At 37.3% G+C, this 24,472-nt stretch overlaps 1 protein-coding gene across 8 annotated transcripts in view; it reads left to right on the top strand.

Moving 5' to 3' along the window:
• The window catches only part of USP6NL (USP6 N-terminal like), a 128,235-nt gene that overhangs the window by 79,751 nt on the left and 24,012 nt on the right, over positions 1 to 24,472 (top strand). For all 8 annotated transcript variants that reach the window (XM_054802001.1, XM_054801991.1, XM_054802010.1 and 5 more), the window contains 5 exons: positions 3,842 to 3,922; positions 13,542 to 13,649; positions 16,430 to 16,539; positions 19,219 to 19,267; positions 21,075 to 21,195. In XM_054802001.1, the coding sequence (XP_054657976.1) occupies positions 3,842 to 3,922; positions 13,542 to 13,649; positions 16,430 to 16,539; positions 19,219 to 19,267; positions 21,075 to 21,195 (469 nt within the window). The remainder of the gene's footprint in view (positions 1 to 3,841; positions 3,923 to 13,541; positions 13,650 to 16,429; positions 16,540 to 19,218; positions 19,268 to 21,074; positions 21,196 to 24,472) is intronic.

Genomic DNA, 24,472 nt, shown 5'->3' with positions numbered 1-24,472 from the left:
TTTGTTTTGCATTGGTTCACGTGTGTTTCTGCATCCACAGCCTGAAATAGTTGCATTTTCCTGCCATGTTTCATTAAATTTAGTAACATAGTGAGCGTATATATAATTTCATTTCCATCAGAAGGACACAGCAGGGCGGTGAGTCTATGAGCATAAATATTAGGCAGCTTGCAATTATTGTGGTATATGTGTTTTGAAGCTCTGATTCACTGTGGCTTTGTAGTTAGCCTTAAATTATTGGGGGAAAATGATGTCTCAGTTCTCTGTCCCGTATTGTATTCATGCTGTCTCAGACAAAATGTCAGCCTAGAAACTATTTATGGAATCAATGTTAAATTGCAACTCTATTGTCTTTTTGTAGTCATACAGTAATGCTCCTGTGTTAGACTCCTGGTTATACTCCTGATGATATCCTGACCTCTGCTGGTTTGAGGTTTATCTGTCTCCCGTCAGCAGTGTTTGAATCTTTACAATTTTTAAGATACCATTCATAGGATAATTAATGTCTCATGTTAATGGAGGCTAAGACTAAAAGCTTTTTGTGCAATATCTTTTAAAGTTACTTTCTTGTCAGAACTATTTATGCTTTCCTTTTGCCTTACTTGTGAATTTTAAAAAATTCAATTCATGTTTTCATTTCGTTTGCAACTTATGTAACGGATTGAGTATTCTCGTGAATTTTGAATCTATTCTTTGTATACATTCTAGTGGAAAGCTTAACCTGAGTTTTCTGTGTGTGTATTTACATGCATAATACTTTTAGAACAGGCAATAGTACTGTGAATGCAGAGTAATTTTGATGCTTCATTACCTTACTGGGCATTTGGTGACTTAAATGCATCGAATCATTGTCCTACATTATGAACTACTTAACCTTCAGATGAATCATCCAGCACATCTGAGAGAAAATTAGGGGAGGAAAGATCATCTAGAGGAGAAAAGTAGACAGAGAACTGACCTCAGGAAATCTGGAGTCTGTCTGGGTCTAGTTTTGAAGTGCTATGAAATGTTTTGTAAGTAATTTTCAGTTTGGTTTTGTCTTTGGTTTACTTGATTATAAATTCTCCAGGGAACAGTTCAGCAAGTTCTGGTTTTGTCTGAGGCTTCTGCTACAGCATTGCTTTAAGCCTCAGCTCTAGCACACTTGCTGTCCAGGAAGGTAGAGTGCTGCACAAGAGATGGACGCTTGCCAACTTAACTTCATGCTTTTTTCTTTCAGTAGTGTATTATTTACTGACACAAGAGTAAGAAACCTTCTCTGCTTCAGTTAGGGATTCTGTTATTCCCAATGGCAAAAATGCTTCAAAGTGTAAAATGTACTGAGAAGGCAGATAAATGGATTTTTTTAAAACTTTTTTTTTGGTGACAACTACATGGAACTTGCTTGAAAGAGCATCATCATCATCCCTCTACTCTGCAATGAGCTGCCTCAGATCTAGCCATGTTTTCAGTGTTGCACCTGTTAAACATGAAAGTGAACATAATTCAGGCTGGGGAAAAATAGCTAAAAGTTTTCAACAACTGAACACAGAAATAATTGCTATTTTGACTACAGTAGCATGACTTGAGAACTGGGATAAATTGATACAGAAGACATAAAAGCTTGAACAAACATACAATTGAAGTGAGCTTCTGGCTCAAAAGACCAGAAATCTTGAAAGTAGATCAAACACACAAACAAAAAGACTGTGGGAGCAGATAGGGTTTTATTTTTCTTACCAATTATCTGAACAACCTGTTGAGGGCAGAGACCTTTCCTGACTCAACAGCAGTGTTATTCCTGCAGTCTAAACTATGCCTAGAGAACATCTGCTCTAAGAGATGTTCAAAATGCTTGTTTCTTAAAGGGGTTGTGAGTGTGGAGGAGAATCAGAAACAGTGTTGTGAAACCTATGAAATCTGGGAAACAGTAGTTTTTCTACAGTTCCCCTCTAACCTAACTCTTATAATTTTAAAAAAATAATTTAAAAAAAGCAAGTGATGGGGATATTAACAAATACAGCATGGAACCTGAACAAGAATATGGGCAGTTGATTGCAACATGAATAGTTAGTTAAGTTAAGGTTGAAACAGTAGAGGCACTTCTTTCCCCAGAAGCACTTTCTAATGCTTATGTCAGGCTTATGTCAGTTGGATTCAAGTAAAAATAACTTTAAAACCCCAAACTAACTAATTTCCAGGATGCTTCATGGACTGAATCATGGGTGGGGTGGTCCTGCAGAGTCATCAAGTTGTACTTCTGCAAGTGCAAGGCTTTGGGCTCCTGGATTAAAGAAGTCGTTTGCCCATTTTGTTGCATTGATAGCCAAGAAAGAACGCACAAATTCTGATGAGTAAAAGCTAGAAGTAAAATTACGATTCTATTGAGACAATAAGTAATAACTTTCTTTTATATTTTTCCCCAACATTTCAGATGCAGTTAATGAGAGTATTAATAAGTTTTCAATATCCTGCAGAGCTTTGAAATTAAACTCTTACATTGTTACCAGATTGCATCACTAACCATATGAAACAGAATATCCTTCCTGTCTTTATTAAGCCCTGGATTTGAAGTTGGAGGTAGAGGGGCTGTCCTTTACAAAAAAACCTAAATATTTGCTTATATTCATCTTTGAAGAGAAAGCAATAGCCACACACATAGATTTTTCTGCTTTAGCTTTTACAGTGTTGATCCTCAGCTCCAAAGCATTATGAAAGAGTTGAAATAGTGTTGTTAACTATATTTTTTAAAAATTTCTTTAATAGTTAACTTTGTAGTGTAATCAGGGACACCTTGCCTACTTTATGGCATGTGAAACTGGGCTGTAAACATACATACTAAAAATCTTACCATTGGAGCCAACAAGATACAGATTTTTGGCTGTGAAGAGCCAAAGTGCCTTGGAATTCCAAGGACTAAAATAGCTAATTCCAAGTGCTTCTTTGGTTCCCAAGTTTAAGATGTTGATAGCAACTATAGCAAGATTTTCATAGGCAGAATGGCAGTCTTTGAGGTAGTAGGATTGTCCTATGCTTTTAAAGCTGTGTATAATACAAATAATGCATGGAATTAACATATTTATCATCATACATGCTATACTACTTAATATAACTATTTTGAGAAGATGGTATTTGTTTTGTTTTGAATTGTCATTTTATCACCTTGTTACTAAAATATTCTTGTCAGTAATATGATTTAAGCAAGTAGATCTCACCTGCAGAAGAAATTCCTTGATGTTAAGATGTAGGGCCATTTAGGTAAAAAAGTACCAAGCCAAGGATGAGAATTATACCAAGCCTTTCTAGTTTTTAATGTCTAGAATTAGAGCTTATTCTCACTTCTGCTACTGCACTGTTGCTCTTGCATGCCCTTGTTTTTGTTCATGTACTTTGTGCCTTTTAAGAAGAGTTGGTTTGTGTGATCACTGGAAAACAGTAGCTAATTATGTTTAGGGCAGGTCTAGGTAAAGATCATCGTTTCAGAGTCAACTGACTTTTAAGAAACTTGCAGCAGAAATTATTTGCCTGAAAAACTTACTGAGTATAAAACAAATTGCATTTTCTGTACTTCCCAAAAATGTGCAGAGAAGAAACTTTTATAAATCTTAAACTCCTCTTACAAAATACAATTCTTGACGTAGTCAAGAATGCTGAAAAGAAGAGTTTCTGCTCAGTTTTTGTTGGGCTGGGTTTTTTTGACATTTTAAGTGAACTGGTGTTACTCTTTGTTGCTGTTCTTAGATGGCTGGATAAAAAGTTGATGAGGCTGTATTAAACTGTTTCTCAATATTTTTAGAAGAGCAGAAATAATTTTAAATGTATTCATTTGGAAAAAATTACAAAAATTCTAATTTCTTTTCAGCAAAAACACCTTGAAATTGAAAGAACTACAAAATGGCTTAAGATGCTGAAAAGCTGGGAAAAATACAAGAATAGCGAAAAGGTAAAGTTATGCATGCTTTTTTCATTAGCTATCACTTCTGAATGAATGTATAACCTCAAATTAGATTGTCTCTGTTTATGAGATCTGAAAAAACCCCCTCCAAGAAACCGACACTGAAAGGAAAAGGTGTTTTATTCTTCCAAAATGCAATAATACATAATAACTGAATAATAATAACCCAACAAAAATGGTGGTCAAATGCAAGGAATTTCTGAGGGCAATATTGTGTACGCTCTTTAGCATATTCATAGTAGTAATTGTGTGCTGTACTGCTTTGCACTTCCACTGTGGAATTGGAACTAGGATCACACAGCGAATTGTGAGCATGTCTGCAAAATAATCTGTGGAGTGGATGAAGCATCAGACCTGCTTGTCTTGTCTTGCAGAGAGCTAGAGGTTGTGTTTGATTTCGGCTTTGAGAATGCAAAGGAAGAAAAAAATCTTTATAAACTTGGAAAGAGGAGACACCTTTAAATGGGTACAGCTGAATTCTTCAGGAATCGTTATGAGTTTTAACATTACTTTAATTCCTTCGTGTGCTGGAAATTGTACTAATATTTAAATATAAAGTTATTCTTTTGAGTTATTGGTGGCGTCTTATTAAGATATATGAGTTTTTTTATTATTAATCATCTTCTCTTATACAGTTTCCATTCCTCCCCCCCCCCTTTTTTTTTCTTCTTTTTCTTTTTTGCAGCCCAGGTTTACTGAAGGGCCTAGGATAGCTTACAGTCATGGATCAGTGAAAACCGCCTTGAATAACTCTCCAAGGCAACTGATTAGTCATAACATGGGGCATATAGTTTGATGTTTAAATTATCACGCTTGCCAGCACAGATATCTAAGATATCCCAAGATACCAGGTTGCTTTGTTAAAAGGAGAGTTGCACTGCATAAGTTAAAGGTAAAAAGTATAGGAAGCCAATTCAGTGCCCTTTCTGTTTTTTCTGTGAATAATATGCAATGCAGCATTCATAATCTTGAAGAGAAGTGAATTTTTTTGATGGTATGAATGGGATCTACTTTTGGATGGAATACTTTATAGCTGATTTATTTTTTTTAATTTTGGAATCAATATGGAAGAAATGAAATCTGCTAGCAGCTACCTAACAGTGCCCAGCAGTGCTACAACATTTCTGGACTTAAAAAAAAGAGAAGAATAAAAAGTAAAATTATTTTCTGTGTAAAGCTGCAGATGGATTTTAAGGAAGTGAATTGCCCATTAATAATCTTCAAAGTGCTTTGGGGGTTTCTAATTACAGAATTATTTTTATCCTACTCGGACAACAAATAGTGGTCTGGGGGTAATGACAGAAAGTGGATTATGTTAGGTATGCCATTAAGTGCTAAGTGCTCTTACTTGCTTTAAAAGCTAGGTAGGGGTTTTCATGTGAATAGTTTCTTTGCTGGAATTGTAGTCTTGGTCATCTAAAATTATAGAAGAATTTCAGCTGGGGAAAAAAACTTGCTGGAGAGGCTATGTTCCCAACACTCTGTCCTGGGGAGGTTTTCATAACTTCTTGTGGCCATTTGGTGGATAGTGCACAGAATATGGGGATCCCGCATTCATATTCCCTCTTCTCCTCAATAAGGCTTAAAACTTGCATTTTCTGTTGGGGATTCTGTTGGTATTTTCTGGTGCTGCTGATCTTCCTGTATTTTGTAGAGGACTAGAGGACAACTGTTATGCATCCCAGGTTACTGCCTGCAGCGTTAGCTTACTCCCTTATTAGCCTTTTGTTTTAGTAAATCATTCTGTGCAAAGTGGAAAACTTTAAAGGGAGAGGTTGAGACCAGAATACTTGTTAGCCTGATGAGCTGGGAACTGGGATGCTACAATTCAAGTAGGAGAAATTTAGTCAGCTTGTCCTCTACTCATCATGTCTGCTTACTACCTTCTTTTTAATACTAGAAGCTATGTCTTGCACTTTGCTTTTGTTAAAATACCAAAGCCAGTGGTTGATGTTTTTCAGCATATAACTAAGAAACTAGCAAATTCATGTTTTTAAAATATGAAGTGAATGCATGAAAAAGTAATAATTTGTTTCCCAAAATTTTGTTAGAATCCTGCTTTTTGTCCTGTCATCTCCTCTGGAAGGAGAAGCTAGAGGTCATAACACTTGTGGCTTTGTTGCTTTACTGTGGGGATTGGGTGATTTGGAGATCAAGTATGTTCCCATGTCAAAGTGATGATCAAAAAACCTGTGTAGCAGCTACTTTGTTTGCAAATGTTAAATATGACGTTTCAGGTAACACAATGGCTACGTATTGTCTAAACAGCAGTGGTCTTCCTCGTCAGCCATCGGTGACATCAGTCCATGATACACTGACTTAACTGAATAATCCTCTATTCACTGAGCATGCATTGCAGATCAGCTGAGCAGAAAGAGTTTCAGTTCATGTAACAAATTGTAGACTGAACTATAAATAGTGGCAGGAATAATTCGATATGTTCATAAAGGGGATAAACTTCGCTTGAGGCTAGGAAAAATTTTCATTGATTGTTGAACTCTAGTGGAGCACAAGAGACTTTAAAAACAAGGGTGTTTTCCTTATTCTTTCTCACATCTTGTGTGGTAAGTGAACCAGAACACACAGAATAAAGAATCAGCCTCCTTCTCCTCCCGAGCATGCAGTGGAAAGTCAGACGTTATTTGTCACTGCTCTTTACAGAAAGCCTGGTGGTGTTCTCAGGGTTGTACAAAACTCACAAATAAAGACAGTTTTTATCTGAAAGTGTGTTGGAAGAATGCACCGGCTTCCCATGCTCGCTGTCTTGAAGCACGGAAGCAATAGTTGCTGGAACAATTCCTGACTCTTACTTTCTGTCTTCTCTTGATTGGATAAAGTGGTTAGCACTAAAGGAACAAATTGCTAAAGAAAACGAACAGCCTGTATCTTAAAAGACTCACTTCACCTGACATTCCCATGGTTTCTGTGCAGTCAGACTGCTCCTGAAATCAGTGTTGTTTAGAAACATCGCTGAAGAGAACATGCAGCAACAGCAGCAGTGATAATGTTTTAAGGGTATAGATTATCATTGTAGTGATGGCTTGGTTTTGGAAAATGGCATACTTGATAGATACTTAAGTTCTTAGAAAGAGAGCAAGGAAGTCAGAGAAGGTGATGGTCCCAGGGAAAAAGCAGATATGTACAAGTACAGGGCTTTAGACAGCCTGTTTCTGGTGCACCTTCATAATATACAGCTGAGGGAGTTTGGGCTTGAAGAAATCTGTTCATACTGTACACAGACTGTAAATGAATCCATATATTTGATTACATTATCCAAAGCTGTCATGTGCTTAATTGCAAAATACAGTTTTCATTTAATACTCTTGCAGAGCTGCCTATAGGCTGCTGCCTTATTTTTTTCCATCATAACTTCACAAGGGGAATTAATGAGAAAACTTTAACACACTGGTGTGTGTGTGTGCGCGCGCGCGCACATGTGTGCGAGATGCCTCAATTTACATCTTCCCCTGATCTTTATTGCAGAAGAATATTGAGAGAGAGATGTGGGCTCTGGGAACTTCACGCTGTTTTCCCATTAGAACTTCTGTGCTTAAACTTAATTAAAAAAAAGAAAAAAAAGGGAGGGGGCAAGGGGGTGGAGGGCAGCAATGTGTGACCATGAGGAACTGGAAATAGATGGAAGAGTTATCATATTCAGACCAGAAATTTGCCAGTCTCTGCCATATTTGAGTAATGATTTAGAGGTAATGAAGGATGACATAATAAAATGAACTCATGTACAACTCCATAACCATGTATAAAACTCCTTGATTCCTATATGATTATTTAGGCATCTTTTCAGTGAAGTCATCGTGATTCTTACAGACACCAGTCTCTGAAGTGTGTAACTGCCCTTGCGTCTTTGCCTGATTGATATTTGTCAAAACAAAGCTTTCATCTCCCCATCAGTCATTTCTTATGCAGTAAATGTCATAGAGCAGCAAAGCTTGTGTTTCAGTGTGGTCTTTCTCTAGTTTATGCTTCTATTTCCTATTTGTATTCTACTACTTAATAATCCATTGTACAGTCAACCACCACAGATAGTAAATCCTTCCTGGCTTAGTATGATCATAACTTTCAGGAAAGATTAAATAAAACTGTTATATGTTATATCCCATTTGAATATTTCCACCAAAGTATTTCTGTCTTTTACTGTCTCCCTTCATCTGTCTGTGATTGAAGTTGCCTAAATTGAGAGGGAAAGGAAGAAGAGAAACAATCAGGGTAACTGGCAATTTCCAGCTGTTCTGGCATTCACACAGAATATAATAATCAAGTCTCCACTTAGTTTGGAGTCTGAACACAGAGCCTTAATGAAGAACCCTCTTCGCATTCCTGAGATTTTTTGAATGAGATTGAGCAACTCTTGTATTTGCACTTTTTCTTCCTTTTATGCAACCCACAGAAGTTGAAGAACCTCTAAAGGCAGCAGCCTTTATAAATACACTTTCTTTTCATTATAAATATACTTTCTTGTGCAACTTCAGATTTTAATTCTTACACTTCTCATTACTGATTCTTTTTGAGGTGGCAGAGTCCCTCTGCTGCTTGTGCAGCTCTTCCTGACATAACTGAGAAAGTTTTCTTTTCAAGAAAACCAGTTTTATGTCTTGCAGCAGCGAGAATGCCAGTTCCCACTCTTCAGACTAGTGCTGTGTGACATTGGCCTTGTTTCTTGTCCTGGAACTCGTTGGGTTTATGAGTTTGAGATTGGGGCAGGAGAAGGAAGGGGAGGTTGTATGTTTTCCAGGTTTTTCCCATGGAGGCCTTATTGAATGTTGGATGTTATGGACTTCATTACTTGAGATGATGGCTAATTTGGAATATTCCAAATTTGAGAAGCTTGGGTTTTTTTTTTCTTCTTGCTTTGTAAGCCTTTTAATTCATTGTGTATATTCTCTTGTTTCACAATGGGAAGGTCCAATTTACAGGTCCAATTTCTTTCTGCGTGAGAAGCTCCTCTTGAATTCCCAGGTGGTGGGGCCTCATCTAGTATGCACTTGTCCTCATCTAGCATGCGCTTGTCCTATCTACTTCAAAATCAACAGTATTAGCAATAATTGCAAGAGTTTGACAACTATCCTTGGCTGAATGTCAGCTTAGATGTGATACAGAATTTGAACCTGTATTTTTATTTAAGTCGTGTTTATATAATTATATCTACCGAGGGTGACTTTCTTTTTTTCTGTGTCCTATGCTGACAGAAACATCCCAGATTCCATAATTCTTTGAATGATGCATGTTTTTGTAGGACGATTATCTGAACTCTGAGTTTGTATACTTGTATTTTATTCTGAGCTATTATCTTAAGAAAGCCTTAATTTTAAAGAATTTGTTGAAGATCGACTCATCTCAGAAATAGAAGAAAAAGTAAAGCAACTTGCTGAATTTTCTACTTTTTGTTTTAATTAATAATTCAAAAAGAACAGACAAGTAAATCAAGTTCTGCAAGTATATAGACCCAACCCAGTGTTTCTCAACATGTTTTCAACCTTATATTACATATTGAAATAAAAGACAGCAGAGGGCAGTAGTATGGTACTGATGGTAGAGATGTTCAATTAGCTAATAATCAGTTTGCTCATTTATACATTCTTTAACTGGTGACTGAATAATTATGAGAAATGAGTTTTGCTGTGAAGTATGTGTGGTTCCCCCCCTGCAGTGCAGCTGTGTCTTTTTTCACAAAATCGCAGAATCCCACAAGATCACAGGCTGCTTGAGGTTGAAGGGACCTCTGGAGGTCATCTGGTCCAGCCCCTCTGCTCAAGCAGGGCCACCTGCAGCCAGCTGCCCAGAACCACATCCAGACAACTTTTGAGTATCTCCAAGGGTGGAGACTCCACAACATTGCAGGGCAACCTGTGCCAGTGCTTGGTCACCCTCACAGTGAAAAAGTGTTTCCTCACGTTCAGAGGGACCCTCCTCTGTGTCAGTTTGTGCCCATGCCCTCTGGTCATGGCACTGGGCACCACTGAACAGACCCTGGCTCCGTTCTTTGTACGCTCCCTTCAGGTACTTATGTCCATGGGTTAGATTCCCCTGAGCCATCTCTCCTTCAGGCTGAACAGTCCTAGCTCTCTTATCCTTTCCTCACAGCATAGATGGTCAAGTACCTTCATCTTTGTAGCCCTTTGCACTCTCTCCAATAAGTCCATGTCTGCCTTTTACTGAGGAGCCCAGAACTGGACACCGTACTCCAGCTGTGGCATTACCACTGCTGAGCAGAGAGGTAGGATCACCTCCCTTGACCTGCTGGCAATACTTCTAACACAGCCCAGGATACCATTAGTCGTCTTTGCTTCAAGGGCGCAGTGCTGGCTCCTGTTCAACTTGGTGTCCACCAAGACTTCCAGGTCCTTTTCTGCCAAGGTGCTTTCCAGCTGGGTGGTCCCCAGGATGTCCTGGTGCATGGGGCTATTCCTCCCCAGGTGCAAGACTTTGCACCTCTCCTTGTTGAACTCCATGAGGTTCCCATCAGCCCATTTCTCCAGCTTGTTGAGGTCCCTCTGGATGGCAGCACAACCCACTGGGGTATCAGCCGCTCCTCTCAGTTTTCCATTCTACACAAAATTATTCACACTTGTTTCCACATTATCGTTTGTGTAATGGAGCTTGTTCCATGAAAGCTTCTGGTTTTGAGTTACATTCCTCTCTTGTATACTGGGCAGACAGTGAAAGTTTTTAGTCTCATGTTCTGCTGAATCTGTAGGCAAGATCTTGTAACAAGTTGGGATGACTGAGAGGTTTTTTTTTTCTCTGCCTAAATAAAAGAATAGTTGGAACAGCAGAGTCAGCTGGATCTACATGTAGAATGGTTTGCAAGAAGCTCCGAATGTTATTTGGGTTTATTCTGTCAGGTAGTGCGATAATTCTGATCTTAGTTGCTGAAAATGTTTGCTTTCCTTCTGGTTTTTTTTGGCATAACTGTAGTAGGCTGATGAAACTGCTGGTGTCTCTGTCCTTTCCACTCATTTTTAAAGTTATATTTGCCAACTCATTTTTCAAACTTTTCTCTTAAAAGTGCCTCCACAATTCTCTATCTCAGTTTTTACTTACTACTTTAAGAGCTCTTCTAGTGTTTGGCAGTTTCAGTCTGGGAAGTGCAGAAGATGGGAAAACTGTAAATGCCATAGACTCCTCTGAAACTGGTTGTTCTTCAGTTTTATCTCCTAAGAAACCCCAAAACAATGCCACACTTTGGATGGTTTGAATTTGTTTTAATTCTATTTCAGTAAGAAACTATTATTACAAAGGCTTATTTCTGGCCTTTGGTGTCCACCTGACGTTCTCCCAAAATATTTAGTTAGGACAACAGTAGTCTTGAGAATTTATTCTTCAACCAGTTGTCTCCATTAATAACCTTATGGTTGGTGGAGACACTTGAAAACGAGTTACAAAATTGTAATTAACTGGCAAAAATGTTTGTTACCAAGGTACACTGTTGCTGTGTACCATGGGTCTGAGGAATACAGCTAGATGTCACTGGGGACATATAACATCGCTTTTTTTTTTTTCATCTTTTTGTGTTTTTCTTTAAAGTTCCCAGAAAATATTTCACAAATTTGGCTCATTCTGCTCTTCTGCTTTCCAGTAGACAGGCTAATCTCTTCTCAGGATGACTCCACTGCTTGGCTTTCAAAAGACTGAATTATTCTCTCTCTCTGGCAAGCAGCTATTCTTGTGTCTGCGTTGATGCACACTGAAATTCTTGGTGTGAGCTGAAGTCTGGATATACATCTATAGAGGATGGGGCTTTGTAGCACTATATGTTACTCTTTATCCTTACAGAAGAAACTACTGACCCAACTGTGCTCACACTAGAAGTGTTGCTGTTTTAGCATTCCTAATAATATTAAAGCAGCAAAATTTTCTTTAAAAAGCACTTTTTTTTTTTTTTTTTGTGGACAGCCTCCAGGATTGCTGTTGCATCTTACATGAGTTTAAAATTTTCATTTGAAAAGGGGACAGGGAAAAAAAGTCATAACCTTACTTCTGTAAGAGTTACGCATTCTAAAATCCAGACACAAATCTTTGCTGGCATTAAAGACATCTTCAAAGACCTGATATATCCCAAACAGCAGGAGGCTTGCAAATATACTGCAAAGAAGGGTTCATTAATCTTCCAAAACCGGAGATGTGAAATATATGAAAAAGAAAAAAGGATCCTGTCTTTGAGGAGGACATTTCTTTTAAAATATTTCTTATGTTACAAACATAACTTTTTTAAATGTTTCAAGGAAGTGATAGTTTTGTCAATTTTTTAAGGTCTAACTTTCAATGTAGGTTAAATGCAAAGAATAAATTGTTTGGGGAGGGATTGTGTGTGTTTTTGTTCTCTTTTAAATCTAATTGTCTCCCCGTGCCATCATTAATGGTAAAACCAGAACTTCAGAAAGGTTCATTTTCTTTGTTAGTTTTCTGTTTTTCCTTTTCTTAGACGTGTCTCCTGAAAGAGACTCCTTGAGTCTCTCCTGGCTGCATAAAGCCAAGACTTTAGACAGCTAGTCCATCTTTCTCTTCATGCTCCTAAATGCTCTTTCTGCAGCAGAAAGAGGTACAAATCAGAAGAGAACTGAGGAAGACAGTTGTCAGTGCTCCTGATTTTTTTCAAATAAGCCCAGTAAGAACCAAACCACTGAATGAGAGTGCAAGAGCAGTGATGTGTCAGAGGTGGGACTGATAAATAGTTTATACAACGACTCTAGTTACGCACAGGTACTGAGTTATCCCCTTCTGACCCGTTTCTAATACAAGCTTTTTATGTGTCAGAACAGAATGTGCCAGGAATGGGGAATTTCATTTTTCTGTTTCACAGCTAAGAATTGCATTGCAGTGTTGGTAGGTTGTTCTGTATTCTTAGAAACCGTAGCTAGAATCTCTTTTATACGCTGTTTTTGTGCAAATGTTTTAATATGCATTTAGAAAAGTGGTTATTCGTTTAGAAATATGATCTGAAATATGCTAGCTTTAGAAATGGCACATCCTGATCTTTTTGGTGGTCTCACATGTTTGTTTAGTTTGCATACATACATTCCAGTTTTACAAGAATTCAAAAATCAGTTATGCCTTTTGGGTTTTTTTACTGGTAATCTTTAAGGCTTTGTGATATTGCTGATTGCCTTTCACCATTCCCATTTATAGTTTGTAATTATAGTGAGTTATTTGTGGCTTGTCCTGAAATATTGTGTTGCTAAGACTCTGATTTTCGGGGGGGGGGTCAAAAATTGCAAAACTTTGAGTTATCTTTCCAATATTTGTAGAACAAGTGCTGCTCAGCAGAGGTGATATAGTTTTGATAGGACTTCCTACATGCTAGAGTCCTGACTCGTAAGCATCACCTGCACAGAGTGATGTTTTGGCCTGTGTGTCCATTTTGTTCCCTGTGCTTCTGCTGATTCCACCAGAGATCCCCGATGGCGTCATTGGACACTTTTAGTCCCTTAAAAGACACTGGAGCACTTTGTCCCCAGCAGGTCATCCCTTTGCTAGGACAATTGATATTATTGCATTTTTCTCTTTAGCATGTTGTGTGTCACTGTTCCTTTTGTTCAGAACGTCATAGATTGTACTGCATTTATATTTTCTTTTTTTTTTTTTTTTACAGTTTCATAGGAGAATTTATAAAGGAATCCCACTGCAGTTCAGAGGGCAAGTCTGGTCTTTACTACTTGATGTCCCTAAAATGAAAGAAGAAATGAAAGACTTTTATAATGTGAGTTTGTAGAATTTCCACTTAATATTAATTAAAAAATTTTGGATAATAAGACTACAAGCTTTATTAAGCTTTTATTGTTATGCAGTGTTTAAAAAAAAAGATTAGAAATTGCATTTAACTCTACTGCTTGTTTTAGCTAGGAAAAAGCTATGTATTGAAAAGCACTTTTCCAGCTTATTTTTTGGTTCTGTAATTCATGTAATTAATTTGATGTTCTTTCTGTTTATTTTCCCATCCTCAAATACTTGCAAAAGCCCTTCTAAAAGCCAAAGCAAAACAAAATAAGAAAAACCCCTGTCCCAGTAAGAAGACAGACACCTCTGAAACTACAGCTCTTTGAGAAATGTCTATTAAGGAACCACCTTGTTAGCTGAATATCAGTAAGAGGGGTTCCAGTATTCTGGAGGGGATGGAGGTTGGTGACTTAATCTTGTAAAAGCCAGAATGAAGTCATCTCCAAGTGAAGCTTAAGTAGCCCTTAGAAAGCACTGTCTGGTTACTTGATTGTATTCTCAGAGGTTAACCCCACAAAACAGGTATAAATCGACTACTTAAGCAAATCTCCTGCTTAGAATTTAAAGAAAATACCTCTGTGTTACCCCTCTAGCCTTCATCCTCACCCTGAGCAGCACTTAAAGCAACCTCTGAATTATTGTGGCTGCATTTCTCTAATTTTTTCCCTACTAACTCTACTTTTTCTGTGAGTGTGAATACAGCTGATGGCCATTAGAGCTAAACTTCGCACCCAAGAGTGGAAAGGCTCATGTGCAGGCCAGTAAGTTAGGCAGAGGGGGAACTGAATCCTTCAAAATTCTGTCTATTCCTCTCTGTCTGTCTGCTAAAGGATTATAGGGAGAGTTCAGCTAACAGAAAGGCAATTTAGTATTGTAGAGTAGGAATTTAAATGTTCACTGCCTTTTAAAGAAGTAATGTCCAGAGCTTCAAGGAAATGCATTGCATGTTTGATTTTGGCACTTTCTAACAGCGCTTTCTTGGAGCTGAGACTTTGAGTCTGAGTAGACAAGGAATCTTGTAAGGTCATGAAAGAAGATCGATCTTGGCATTGATGTTATCTAAATTTTGGTGCCTGTGATCTTCCTCTTAAATTATTTATCGCTCTTTAGTCTGACAGGCTGCTCTTTCTGACTATTATATTTTGTTTAACTTCGTGAGTAAGACTAGTGGCAGATCTAAAAGGGATAAAACAGAGTTCATGCTGAATAATGTAGTTGTGGGAAAGAATACTGGGTAAAGCTAGAAGCATTTAAAAATAGGTGAGTTCATCTTCAGAAATGATTAATGCCATCTAGTGCTCAATGCAAAACAAAAAAGTGTTTGTAGTTCAGCTATAGAAGTAGAAAGAGTTTCTTCCGTTGTTATCCTAGCTTGTTTATTTGCGATAAGCTCATTTTTCCCATTTCCTGAAGTGGTATTAGCACTCCTCATTACAAGTAGCACTTACAAATCACATACCTTAAAATTAGAAGGAAAATATGTACATTTGCTGTAGGCCAAAGAGCTTCTTTCAGTTCTCTGTGCAGGGCAATCACCAGTTCTAAATCTTCTGTCCTTTCTGTTTCTCAAACCCTTCGTACCCTTTTTTTTTCCCACTCATGCTAGAGGCTCCCATGATGGCAAGGACTCAGGGTGCTTCTTTTCCTATATTCCAACAAATCATAGGCTCTGGTTCCTCATGCCACCTTAAAATTATAAATTTTCTCTATGCTTCTTTTCTGTCTGTCTGGGGACAAATCATTCTGGATGTTAGTACTTTATACTGAAAGGTGCAGGAAGCTGAGATTGTGGTTAGTGTTGTGCTGGTTAATGCCTCCTACCAGTTGGTTCAGTGACTAACAGGTAATTCCCAATGTGCCTGGATGTTATTTTTCCCTGTTTGATCCCTTTGTCTGTCTTATTTTTGTCTTTACACCTTTCTGTTTTCTTGCAAGCAGAATCTATAGAGTTCTGCCTTTTGATTGTCTGTGGTATTTTCTAATAATGCCTACTTGGATGTAAGGTTTTGAAAATACCATGTTGAATCCAGTTAGAAATGCCTTGCAAACTCAACTTTTAGGGACAGGAGGGAGAATGAATGAATGTCAAGAGTCAATTATTGTAAGTGTGAAAAATAAGGTGGTAATCTAACCGTGGGGCTTCCTAAGTATTCAATTTAATTAAAAAACATTAAAGCAAGTGCTAAAGTAGAAGTATTCTACAACTAAATTAGATGAGAACAGAAAGACAGAGGAAATGACTAGAGAAACGTCCATTATCTATACTTAGATAATAACTGGCAACTACATAGCTATTACTTCTGCTTCAAGAAAAAGGCAGGAAAAGTATGAAAACCACACGAAATAATTTGCTAAAAGTCCAGTCTGGAGCACTTGCATCTTAGGTTCTTGTTCCTGAGTAGTAAAATTCCCTTTCTGTCTTTGCCCAGTAATGTGCCTACCTGAGAAATGGCAATTAGAAATTTGAAATGCTGAAACAGAGCCATCCATGAATATGGGTAGTGAATGGTGTGTCACAAAAATGTGTATTATTGGTCTTTTTACATCTATACTGTGTGAATGTGTCTGACTCTATAGAATTTATATATGTATATGCATATTTTGGAAGTTAAAATTGTTATCTTGTGAGTTGCTATTCTATGTTAAGTGTTTTAAATCATGAAATGGCAAATACTTCAATATAGGTGTACAGTCAGGCCGGTTTCTGCTATTTTAGAGTTCAGAATTTTGAACTTAATTTCTGTTCTTTACTCTTTTTCCCAGAAATTGAAGTGTCAAGCACGAGGGTCTTCACCAGATATTAGGCAAATTGATCTTGATGTAAATCGAACATACAGAGATCATATCATGTTTCGAGACAGATATGGTGTTAAGTAAGTAAATCGAAAGATTTTGTTTTGCTTGTCTTAAGACTGGCTTCCGATCTGCCTCAAGCCTCTTCGACCCATGTAAGCTCCAAACTTTCAAAGCAGGGTTGTCTGTGTGCAGTGATGTAATTACTGTTGCTGCCACAAAACCAGATGGTCACTGCCAACCAGCTAGTTTTCCTCACTATGGTGTGGTCAGTAGCATTCCAAGGAAAACCAATTTTAAATTTCTCATCTTGTTTAATATTTAATAAAAAACAGTCTCAGATATTGTAAATACAAAAGCATGGGAATACCAAGCTAATAAATTAATGAAGATTTGTTACCCAGTCATTTTATTTAACCGTGTATTTTCAGGAACAGAGTAACTTTTTGCATGTCTAATAACTCTTTATCTTCCCAGGGATTTTACCCTTCCTTTGGATTTTAAATTCCTCTTCTCCTAGTATCTAATTCAGAACCAAATAAAGCAGTATTTTGTATGTGAGCATTTAATTATTTACAAATGTAGGTCTTAATGCTTTTGAATTTCTTCAAAATGTGGGGGGTTTTTTTATTCTGTCATTGGATGAGGAATATTAGGCAGCTGTCATCCTTAAAAACGCTTAATAGTGAAATAAGTGGTGATACAAACATCAACACTGTTGCTAGCTTGCAGCATCAGCACCCTGCTGAGATGAAGAGGTTATTTTTTTCCCTTCTGTGACTGTATTACTTCAGTGTTTAATCAGCTTTTCTTTCCAAGGCAGGTTCTACGGTAGTCTGCTATTTTCAAAAAGCAATACTCAGAGCTGAGGATTTTAATGTGATAATAAACCAAACATTTTCTTACATTATTATTGTAGGCATTTTGTGGACAAATTCTAAATATGGGGAATTTCTCTGATGGCTGCAACACAGGATGGAGTACAAAGCCGAAATTCCCAAGCTGAGAGCTATTCTGTGCAGCCACTGTAGTTTAGATACATTTGTGCGGCGCTATCTGTGCTTGAGCGGACATGCCTCACCTCTCAGTTGTACTGGCACAGTCCTGTGCAAAAACAGCTGTGTTGCATCTTGGCCTTCGTTAGTTTTTATGCACACGTTTTAGGCATTGGCAGAAGCTTGCTATCTCATCAGTTTGGGGTTAACACAAGCAGAGCCAGCTCCCGTCCCCGTAGCTGTGTTGTAAGCGTGCCCTCAGAGTCCCCAGGAAAGCCTTTGGCTGCATAAAGCAATTTCACACTTGGAATAGATCTTGGAATTACTGTACATATATTATGCATTTCCAGTGATGCCTCGATGAAAAATTCAGAAATCATTTCACATAGCAATGAAATAAAGTCCCCCGGGTAAATCAATAGCTTGTTTGACTTTTAAGTAGACTGTAAGTCTTTGAAGGTTCGTTCTTTTACAGGTCTTTAGTGGTATCGTCTAGTGTAAATAGTACTAAAATTACTATTGTTTTATGTATCTTACTCTGAATGAGATTGAGGTCTTATGTTCTGTTTCATATGGTCAGCTGAAGATATGGAAGGTTCCAGTGTACATTTGGGACCTTTTAGTTTGTCCTTGTAAAATAAGACTCCAGCTTAATATCTAGTACTTTAGTTTATGCTTTACTTTGGTTATTGAAGAATAGCTAAGCTTCAGTTCTGCAAGAGGGCAAACAAAAATGCCATAATCTAGATGTTTTGGTAAAAATCTCCAAGTATCCATCCTTTTCCCAACAGAAAATATGCAGCTTTTTACCTATGCTTTCTTTTTTTAACCTGTTAATATCTATTTCTATACATTTGATTAGTGGCAGGCAGAGGGGATTTCAGTGGGCAGTAAAAGGACAGTATGCAAAACTCACAGTTAAATTTTAGCAGGTTTAGTTGCAGGTGAAAGTAGGCATTCAGGTTTCCAAATTCTCTCCCCAACAAATCACAAAAAGTAGGTGTGAGTTTAAAAATTCATTATGAGAGCTCTCCACCATGACTTTGATATCCCAATGGGAGAAGAGCAGAGTTTTGGGTTGGGTTTGGTTTTTCATTTTTTTTTCTGGTAGTCTTATTACCTTCACAAGTTTGACTGTTTTTTACGGAAAGCAAAGGATCTAGACAAAGCTCATTGTAATTCTACCTCAGAAGTACATGGAGCTGAGTACACTCTGGAGGACTGAGCATAGGATGCTCAGTCGGAGTCGGTATTGTTTTTCTTCAGTTTACAGTAGCAGTCACTAAAGCAGCCTTTAATTTGGGTGCCAAGATTAAGACACCTTTGTAGCTGCTTCGTGTATTTTAACTCTTCTACACCTGTTTGATATTAGTAACAGCTGTTAGTGTTGTGCAAGCAGAGAAATCAGGTCTGGAGTGTTTAAAGCTTGGCATTCAGAATAAATCAGTGTTTGAAGTGTAGCCCATCCTATGTTTCACTTTACCTATCTATTAAAATAATGTGACACCATTGCCTTCTCAAAGTATTACAGGTATTTTTTTGAAACCTTTCTGTACGTAAGACATCAGAAAAGTGCTGAATGTAATGTTGGTTTGAAATTAGAAGCGCATATCATTGTAAAGTGTGGCTTGTCCTATTCCTTAGTGCTAGACAAGTTAAATTGGGGAAAGAGGTTTCCGAAGCATACTTCGCTAGTTTTATGTTTTTCTGTTTTTACAAAAGGCAATATTATAATATTTTCCTTTTCTACTCTTATTTCTGCAGGCAACAATCTTTATTCCATGTTTTAGCTGCATATTCCATTTATAATACGGTAAGTTCTGTACCTTCACACTTAAATATGATTTCTCTGAACATGCTAGAAGATAATAACTTGCAATTCTGTATCTTCTTTCTCCCTTAAAAAAACCCCAAACAACAGACATTTCAGAGACCTTTGGAAGTACATAAAAATAAATTATTTGTTGACATGTTTTGAGCTGCAGTTAAAACAAAATATCTTGATTATGGGTACTTTATTGGACAGACTGAACTGTGCATACAGCTTGACTAAAGTAAATATTGTGTCTAATAAGAATATTTTTCCCCCCCATTGTATTATATACCTTCCATTTAAATCATTTGAATGACGGGAAGGAAAACACACTGCAGAAAGATGCATATTGGAGGAGGGCAGGCATGCTTCATAACCTGGAGGGTTCTAACAAACAGAAAACGATTTTGAAGGATGCATCTTCTTTACATAAGCCCTCTTTTAGGGTGGTGTGCTTCAATATGTATGTTTCAGTACCAAGCTCGGTCCTGAGTGAGGATTTCTTTAAGTGGGGTTTCTAGACTATATCATAAGGGTTAGAAACATTTGTATTTTGTAATGGCTTTTGGCTGCATGCTAAAAATAGAAAACAGATGCTACCATCTCCACATTTAACTGTGGTTTTACTGCACTGTGCCCTCATTGTTTGTGCCTATTTTGATACTTTTTGTACATCTTTCATTTTATATCCACTAGCCACTCCCTAGAATTCAATGTAAAATTACGTAAAGTTAAGAAGTTGTTACTCTAATTAAATACCATTTTATTTCATTTTTCAAAGTTCCAGGAAATGTAACCTTTCTGTCCTGTTCCTGTCTCCTCACAATTGCTGGCCCATAAAAGAACTTACATTGCTGGAATTTGTTGTCTTTCACTTGTTATGTTGTCTTACGCTTTTATTTGTAAGCAGCGTTGACACACTGAGAAATTAAACTCTGGAAGGGCCTTTATATATCTTCTGTAGAATGTTGGACTAGTATTTTCAAGTTGCATGAAAAATATTGTTTAAAATCAACTGCTAAAGTGTAATGATGGGAATACTGCAGTGAGGTTTTTATTTTGCACTTTGTTGCATTTTTCCTTCTTAATGTTATAACAGTTCTTTTGCTTTGGTTTTATCTGTAGAGCAAAGTTCTCCTAAGAATTTGTAAACCCGAAAAAACTTAACAGTTAAGTCATTGTCCTTACAAATACTTTGTCAGTGGGGTTATCTGAGCAGCTAAATGATAGTGACAGTTGGTTCCTGCCATAAAATTCAAAATTAATGGCAAAGGAAATACTCAAGTTCAGTTTTGGAATAATAAATTTTTTTTCTTGGGGTTTATTACATCTGATTGCTATGGGCTGCTAAATTTGAGCAGGTTTATAGTTATAGGTCACTCTTGAAAAAGTCCTATGTTTATCAGGTGGTGCCCTGACTGTAAAGCAAAACAAAGCAAGACCCCTTCCCCCCAACCCCCCCCACAAATTACAACTAAATGGAAAATACATCCATTTGGAGAATAAGATTATACAGTTACTTGAAATGATTAGTACTGACAAGGATTTTGTGCATCAGTAGAGAGTTCTAATGAGCAATCAAGACTTGCAGTTCACTTTTCAATTGGAGGATTGTACATCATCCCTTCTGTCTATCAATATTAGATATGTTTAAATATTAAGTGTGTTTGGTGGTGTCATAATTAGGGAACTCACACCATCAGGACAGGCATCCTCTTTCCTTCACTAGCTCAAGGAGGAACTAACAGCTTGTGGTAATGAGGCTTTTGTTTTCAGTGTTTTAATACTTTCACTGTCTGATTTTCAGGAAGTTGGATACTGTCAGGGAATGAGCCAGATCACAGCTTTACTCCTTATGTACATGAATGAAGAAGATGCCTTCTGGGCCTTGGTGAAACTTCTCTCTGGTCCAAAGCATGCTATGCATGGTATGGAGTTTCATGTCACTTAGTACATAGTAGGTTTCAACCTGCCCTATTTAAGTTGTAAATTATTTGAAAATGGAATTATGCTATTCTGTCTGTATAGTCAAAATAAGACATAACGTGAGCTTTGTACTGGGAGGCATTGCATGTGACTGAAGCTCACCCATAGTGGTAGGTCATTGGTTTTATATGTGATATCTTTCAAATAGTTCTTAATGAAAATCAGATGTTTCCTTTCTTCTTAATCTCTCAGGGAATGTAACCAGTTGAAAGCTGGGTATGTACGTATCTATATAAGGAATAAAATACTAGTGGAAACTTAATAGAGAATTTGTTAAATAATATTGTGGCTATGCTATCATTTGGCAGGACAGGAATCCACAGAAAAAAAGTTGTCACTGTATCTAGGCATTAACTTTGAGTTTCTTTGTTTTATCACAATATTTCCTGCTCTGTCTTGTTACTTTTATGTTATTGGTAGTCCTCTCTTTCCATGCCAAGTTTAACGTGATCTATGCATATTCCGTGCTGATTGGTATGGAACTACTCCAGGAATTCCAGTATCCTGGAATGTAGATGTTAATGACATGGTGATTCAGAAAAGCTGTAGTTCTTGGAAGCCTGAAAAAGTCAATATTATCTGGAACTTGGGCTTTTTAGCAAATTTCCAACAGGCTCTGGCTCCTTTTCCTTGCTTAAGACTTCCTCATACTGTGATAGCTTCCTTCCCTGGCTTTTCAGTGTTCCTGCATCTTCTCCACCCGTAACACGAAGTGCTAGTTGGCCATTTTTCTGTTCCTACTTCTGCAAAGCTATCACCTTTTTTTTAAAAAAAAAAAAACCAACCCAAGTGCTATCTGACAATGTCATAAGTGAAATTTTGAATCCCTCAAGAGCTAAAGACTTGCTTGGAGCTTTACACAGTGATATCACAGACTAAAATAATCTTACAAAAAATCTGTAGATTTAATAATCATCAAAAGCTGTGCGACTACAACTGTGCAAATACAACTATGTAGAATACTGGGCTCCTCAAAGGTCACAGAAAATTTTAGGTGTTTTGAGGGGTAAGTCTAAATCAACTCACTATATACCAAATCAATTGATCTGATTTTGGTACATGGGAGCTTCACATAGGCGTGGTTGCCTTTTTAAGATGCGGTAGACTGTTACACAGGATTTTAAAACTTTTTCCAGATTTTATGTCTTAGTGTTTTGTCAATGTCACCTTTTTTAAAAACAGGAGAGTCCTAACCTTGGAATGTGATGCTGATGGAGAACTCTTAACGTGAATTTCTCAGGCTGTTTTTTGTAGTCATAATTTTGAACTTGCTGTGATGAACAAGAGGGTTCATCTGATAGCTGGTGATGGACTTACGCAGGCAGATGTGTCACTCGTGTCATACAGGACATGCCTGTGTAACTTACTGAATACCCCATTCAGACCTCCCTCTCTCCCTCTTTCGTGCCATCCCTTCTCCTTTCCACTCCAAGTTACAGGGCACGCACCTGTCAAGTGATGGGAGAGGGAAGGAGGGAGCTTTGAGTAGCCCAAGGCTTGATGAGTTCCCCTACAGGACATACAAACCATCATGCCACAGGTCCATACGCACACTGAAGCTGTCTTGGCAATGTCTGTTAAGGAAGTTTGCATTTATAGATGTGCTGACAAAACCTTAATTATAACTTCACTGTTCCAAATTTATTGTTTATCACATGTTACAAACCTAATCTAAGGTCCTGCTTCCAGCAGGTTGGACCAGATAATTTTCAGAAGTCCCAACCTAGATTGTCTATGATTCTTTGAATGTATATGTTTTAAATGAGTTTATCCCACAGTGCGGCATTGCTGTATATATCACTGTAGATTCTGGAAGGAAAATTGTAAAAACTGACTTAACTGATGTTATATAACTGTTTGCACTTTTTCTGTGTTGTTCTTTGGAGAAAGTAGTTTCAAGCACTGTTTGCTAACTCTTTAAAGCCTATATCATTTCAATTCAAAATTGCTGATATGCATGAAGGAAAACTTGTATAATTACATTTTATGCCACTGACCATCAAGTGGTTGTCTGAAATGAGTATCTTTATGCAAATTATAGAGGTGGGCTGAGTAATTAAATTAGAATCATATTCACAGGAGTAGGATGGTTAAAAGTTCCTCCCTATAGACAGAAGGGGTTTCATCTTTTTTTTTTTTTTTTTTTTTTCTCCTCTTCCTGTGATCTGGAAACCTGGAATGCTTTTTGGGTGCAACCCATGCGTCTCAGATACACAGCCAGATTAATTTCTAGCATAACGCCTCTTGAAATCAAGGGATTAATTTGACCTCTCTGATGTTTCATATTGTAGGGATGATGTAAAGTCTCTAAACGATAAAATATAGGTATCTGACCAGGTGTCTGAAAATAATTTAGTTTTTTGAGAGCTCTTTCCATTGAGGTTTTTATAGTCGTAAAAATTCAAGATAATGAATTGGTATATATAAATTAAAAGAATAAGTTTCCATGGAAAAAGCACCTTTATGTTATTAATGATGGCTAATTAGCTTTGATGTAGTCATTCACTGTTTACCTTAAGAACAAACCAAACACCTCACCTATATTAGTAAAATTTCCTAATATGTGACCTGACATGTAAGTATGATAGAATGTGTATTTGTATCCATAAAATACTAAACCTGTGTGAATCTGAGATAGTAAATCTTGCAGCTTAGTGACCACGCATGGAATTAATAATAATTGGTAACTAGAAAGAAATTTCTTTTTGGTTTGGGACTTTTTTAGTAGGTTTTTTTGGGTGTGATTTTTTTATGTGTGTGCGTTTTGGTTTTATCTTTTTTTTTTTAAGTGACGTGTTCTGTGGGTCCATACTTCTTCCAGTTTGCATACTGCCTATCATTTATAAGTAAAAACTGTTGAGGTTTTTTGGTAGCCTTTTTTAATCCTAAGAATATGGAGTTGCTGTGCCGGACCTATTTAACCCAGTGTGCTGTTTCTGATAGCGACCAGCAACGGATGCTCGGCAAAGTGTCTGAGAATAAGGCAACCAAAGATCAACACCTCCTGCAAAATGTATTAGAGGCTGAAAGAATTTCTGGAGGAACTTCTTGAGATGGAAATTCGTTTTGCCTTTAATAGTCTCCAGTAGACTTCTTCCTTAAATAAGTCATTGCGTTTGACTATGGACTGTATTCTTCCATTTTTGTTTTGGCTCTGTTGCATGATGGTCTCGCGATGATGCCCTCTAGATTTTGCCTTAGAGAAGATGCTGAATGTTT

Source organism: Grus americana, chromosome 1 (genome assembly GCF_028858705.1).
Source record: "Grus americana isolate bGruAme1 chromosome 1, bGruAme1.mat, whole genome shotgun sequence".
Classification (NCBI taxonomy): domain Eukaryota; kingdom Metazoa; phylum Chordata; class Aves; order Gruiformes; family Gruidae; genus Grus; species Grus americana.
Note: the sequence above shows the minus strand (reverse complement) of the source record. Positions and strands in the feature narration are given on the sequence as shown.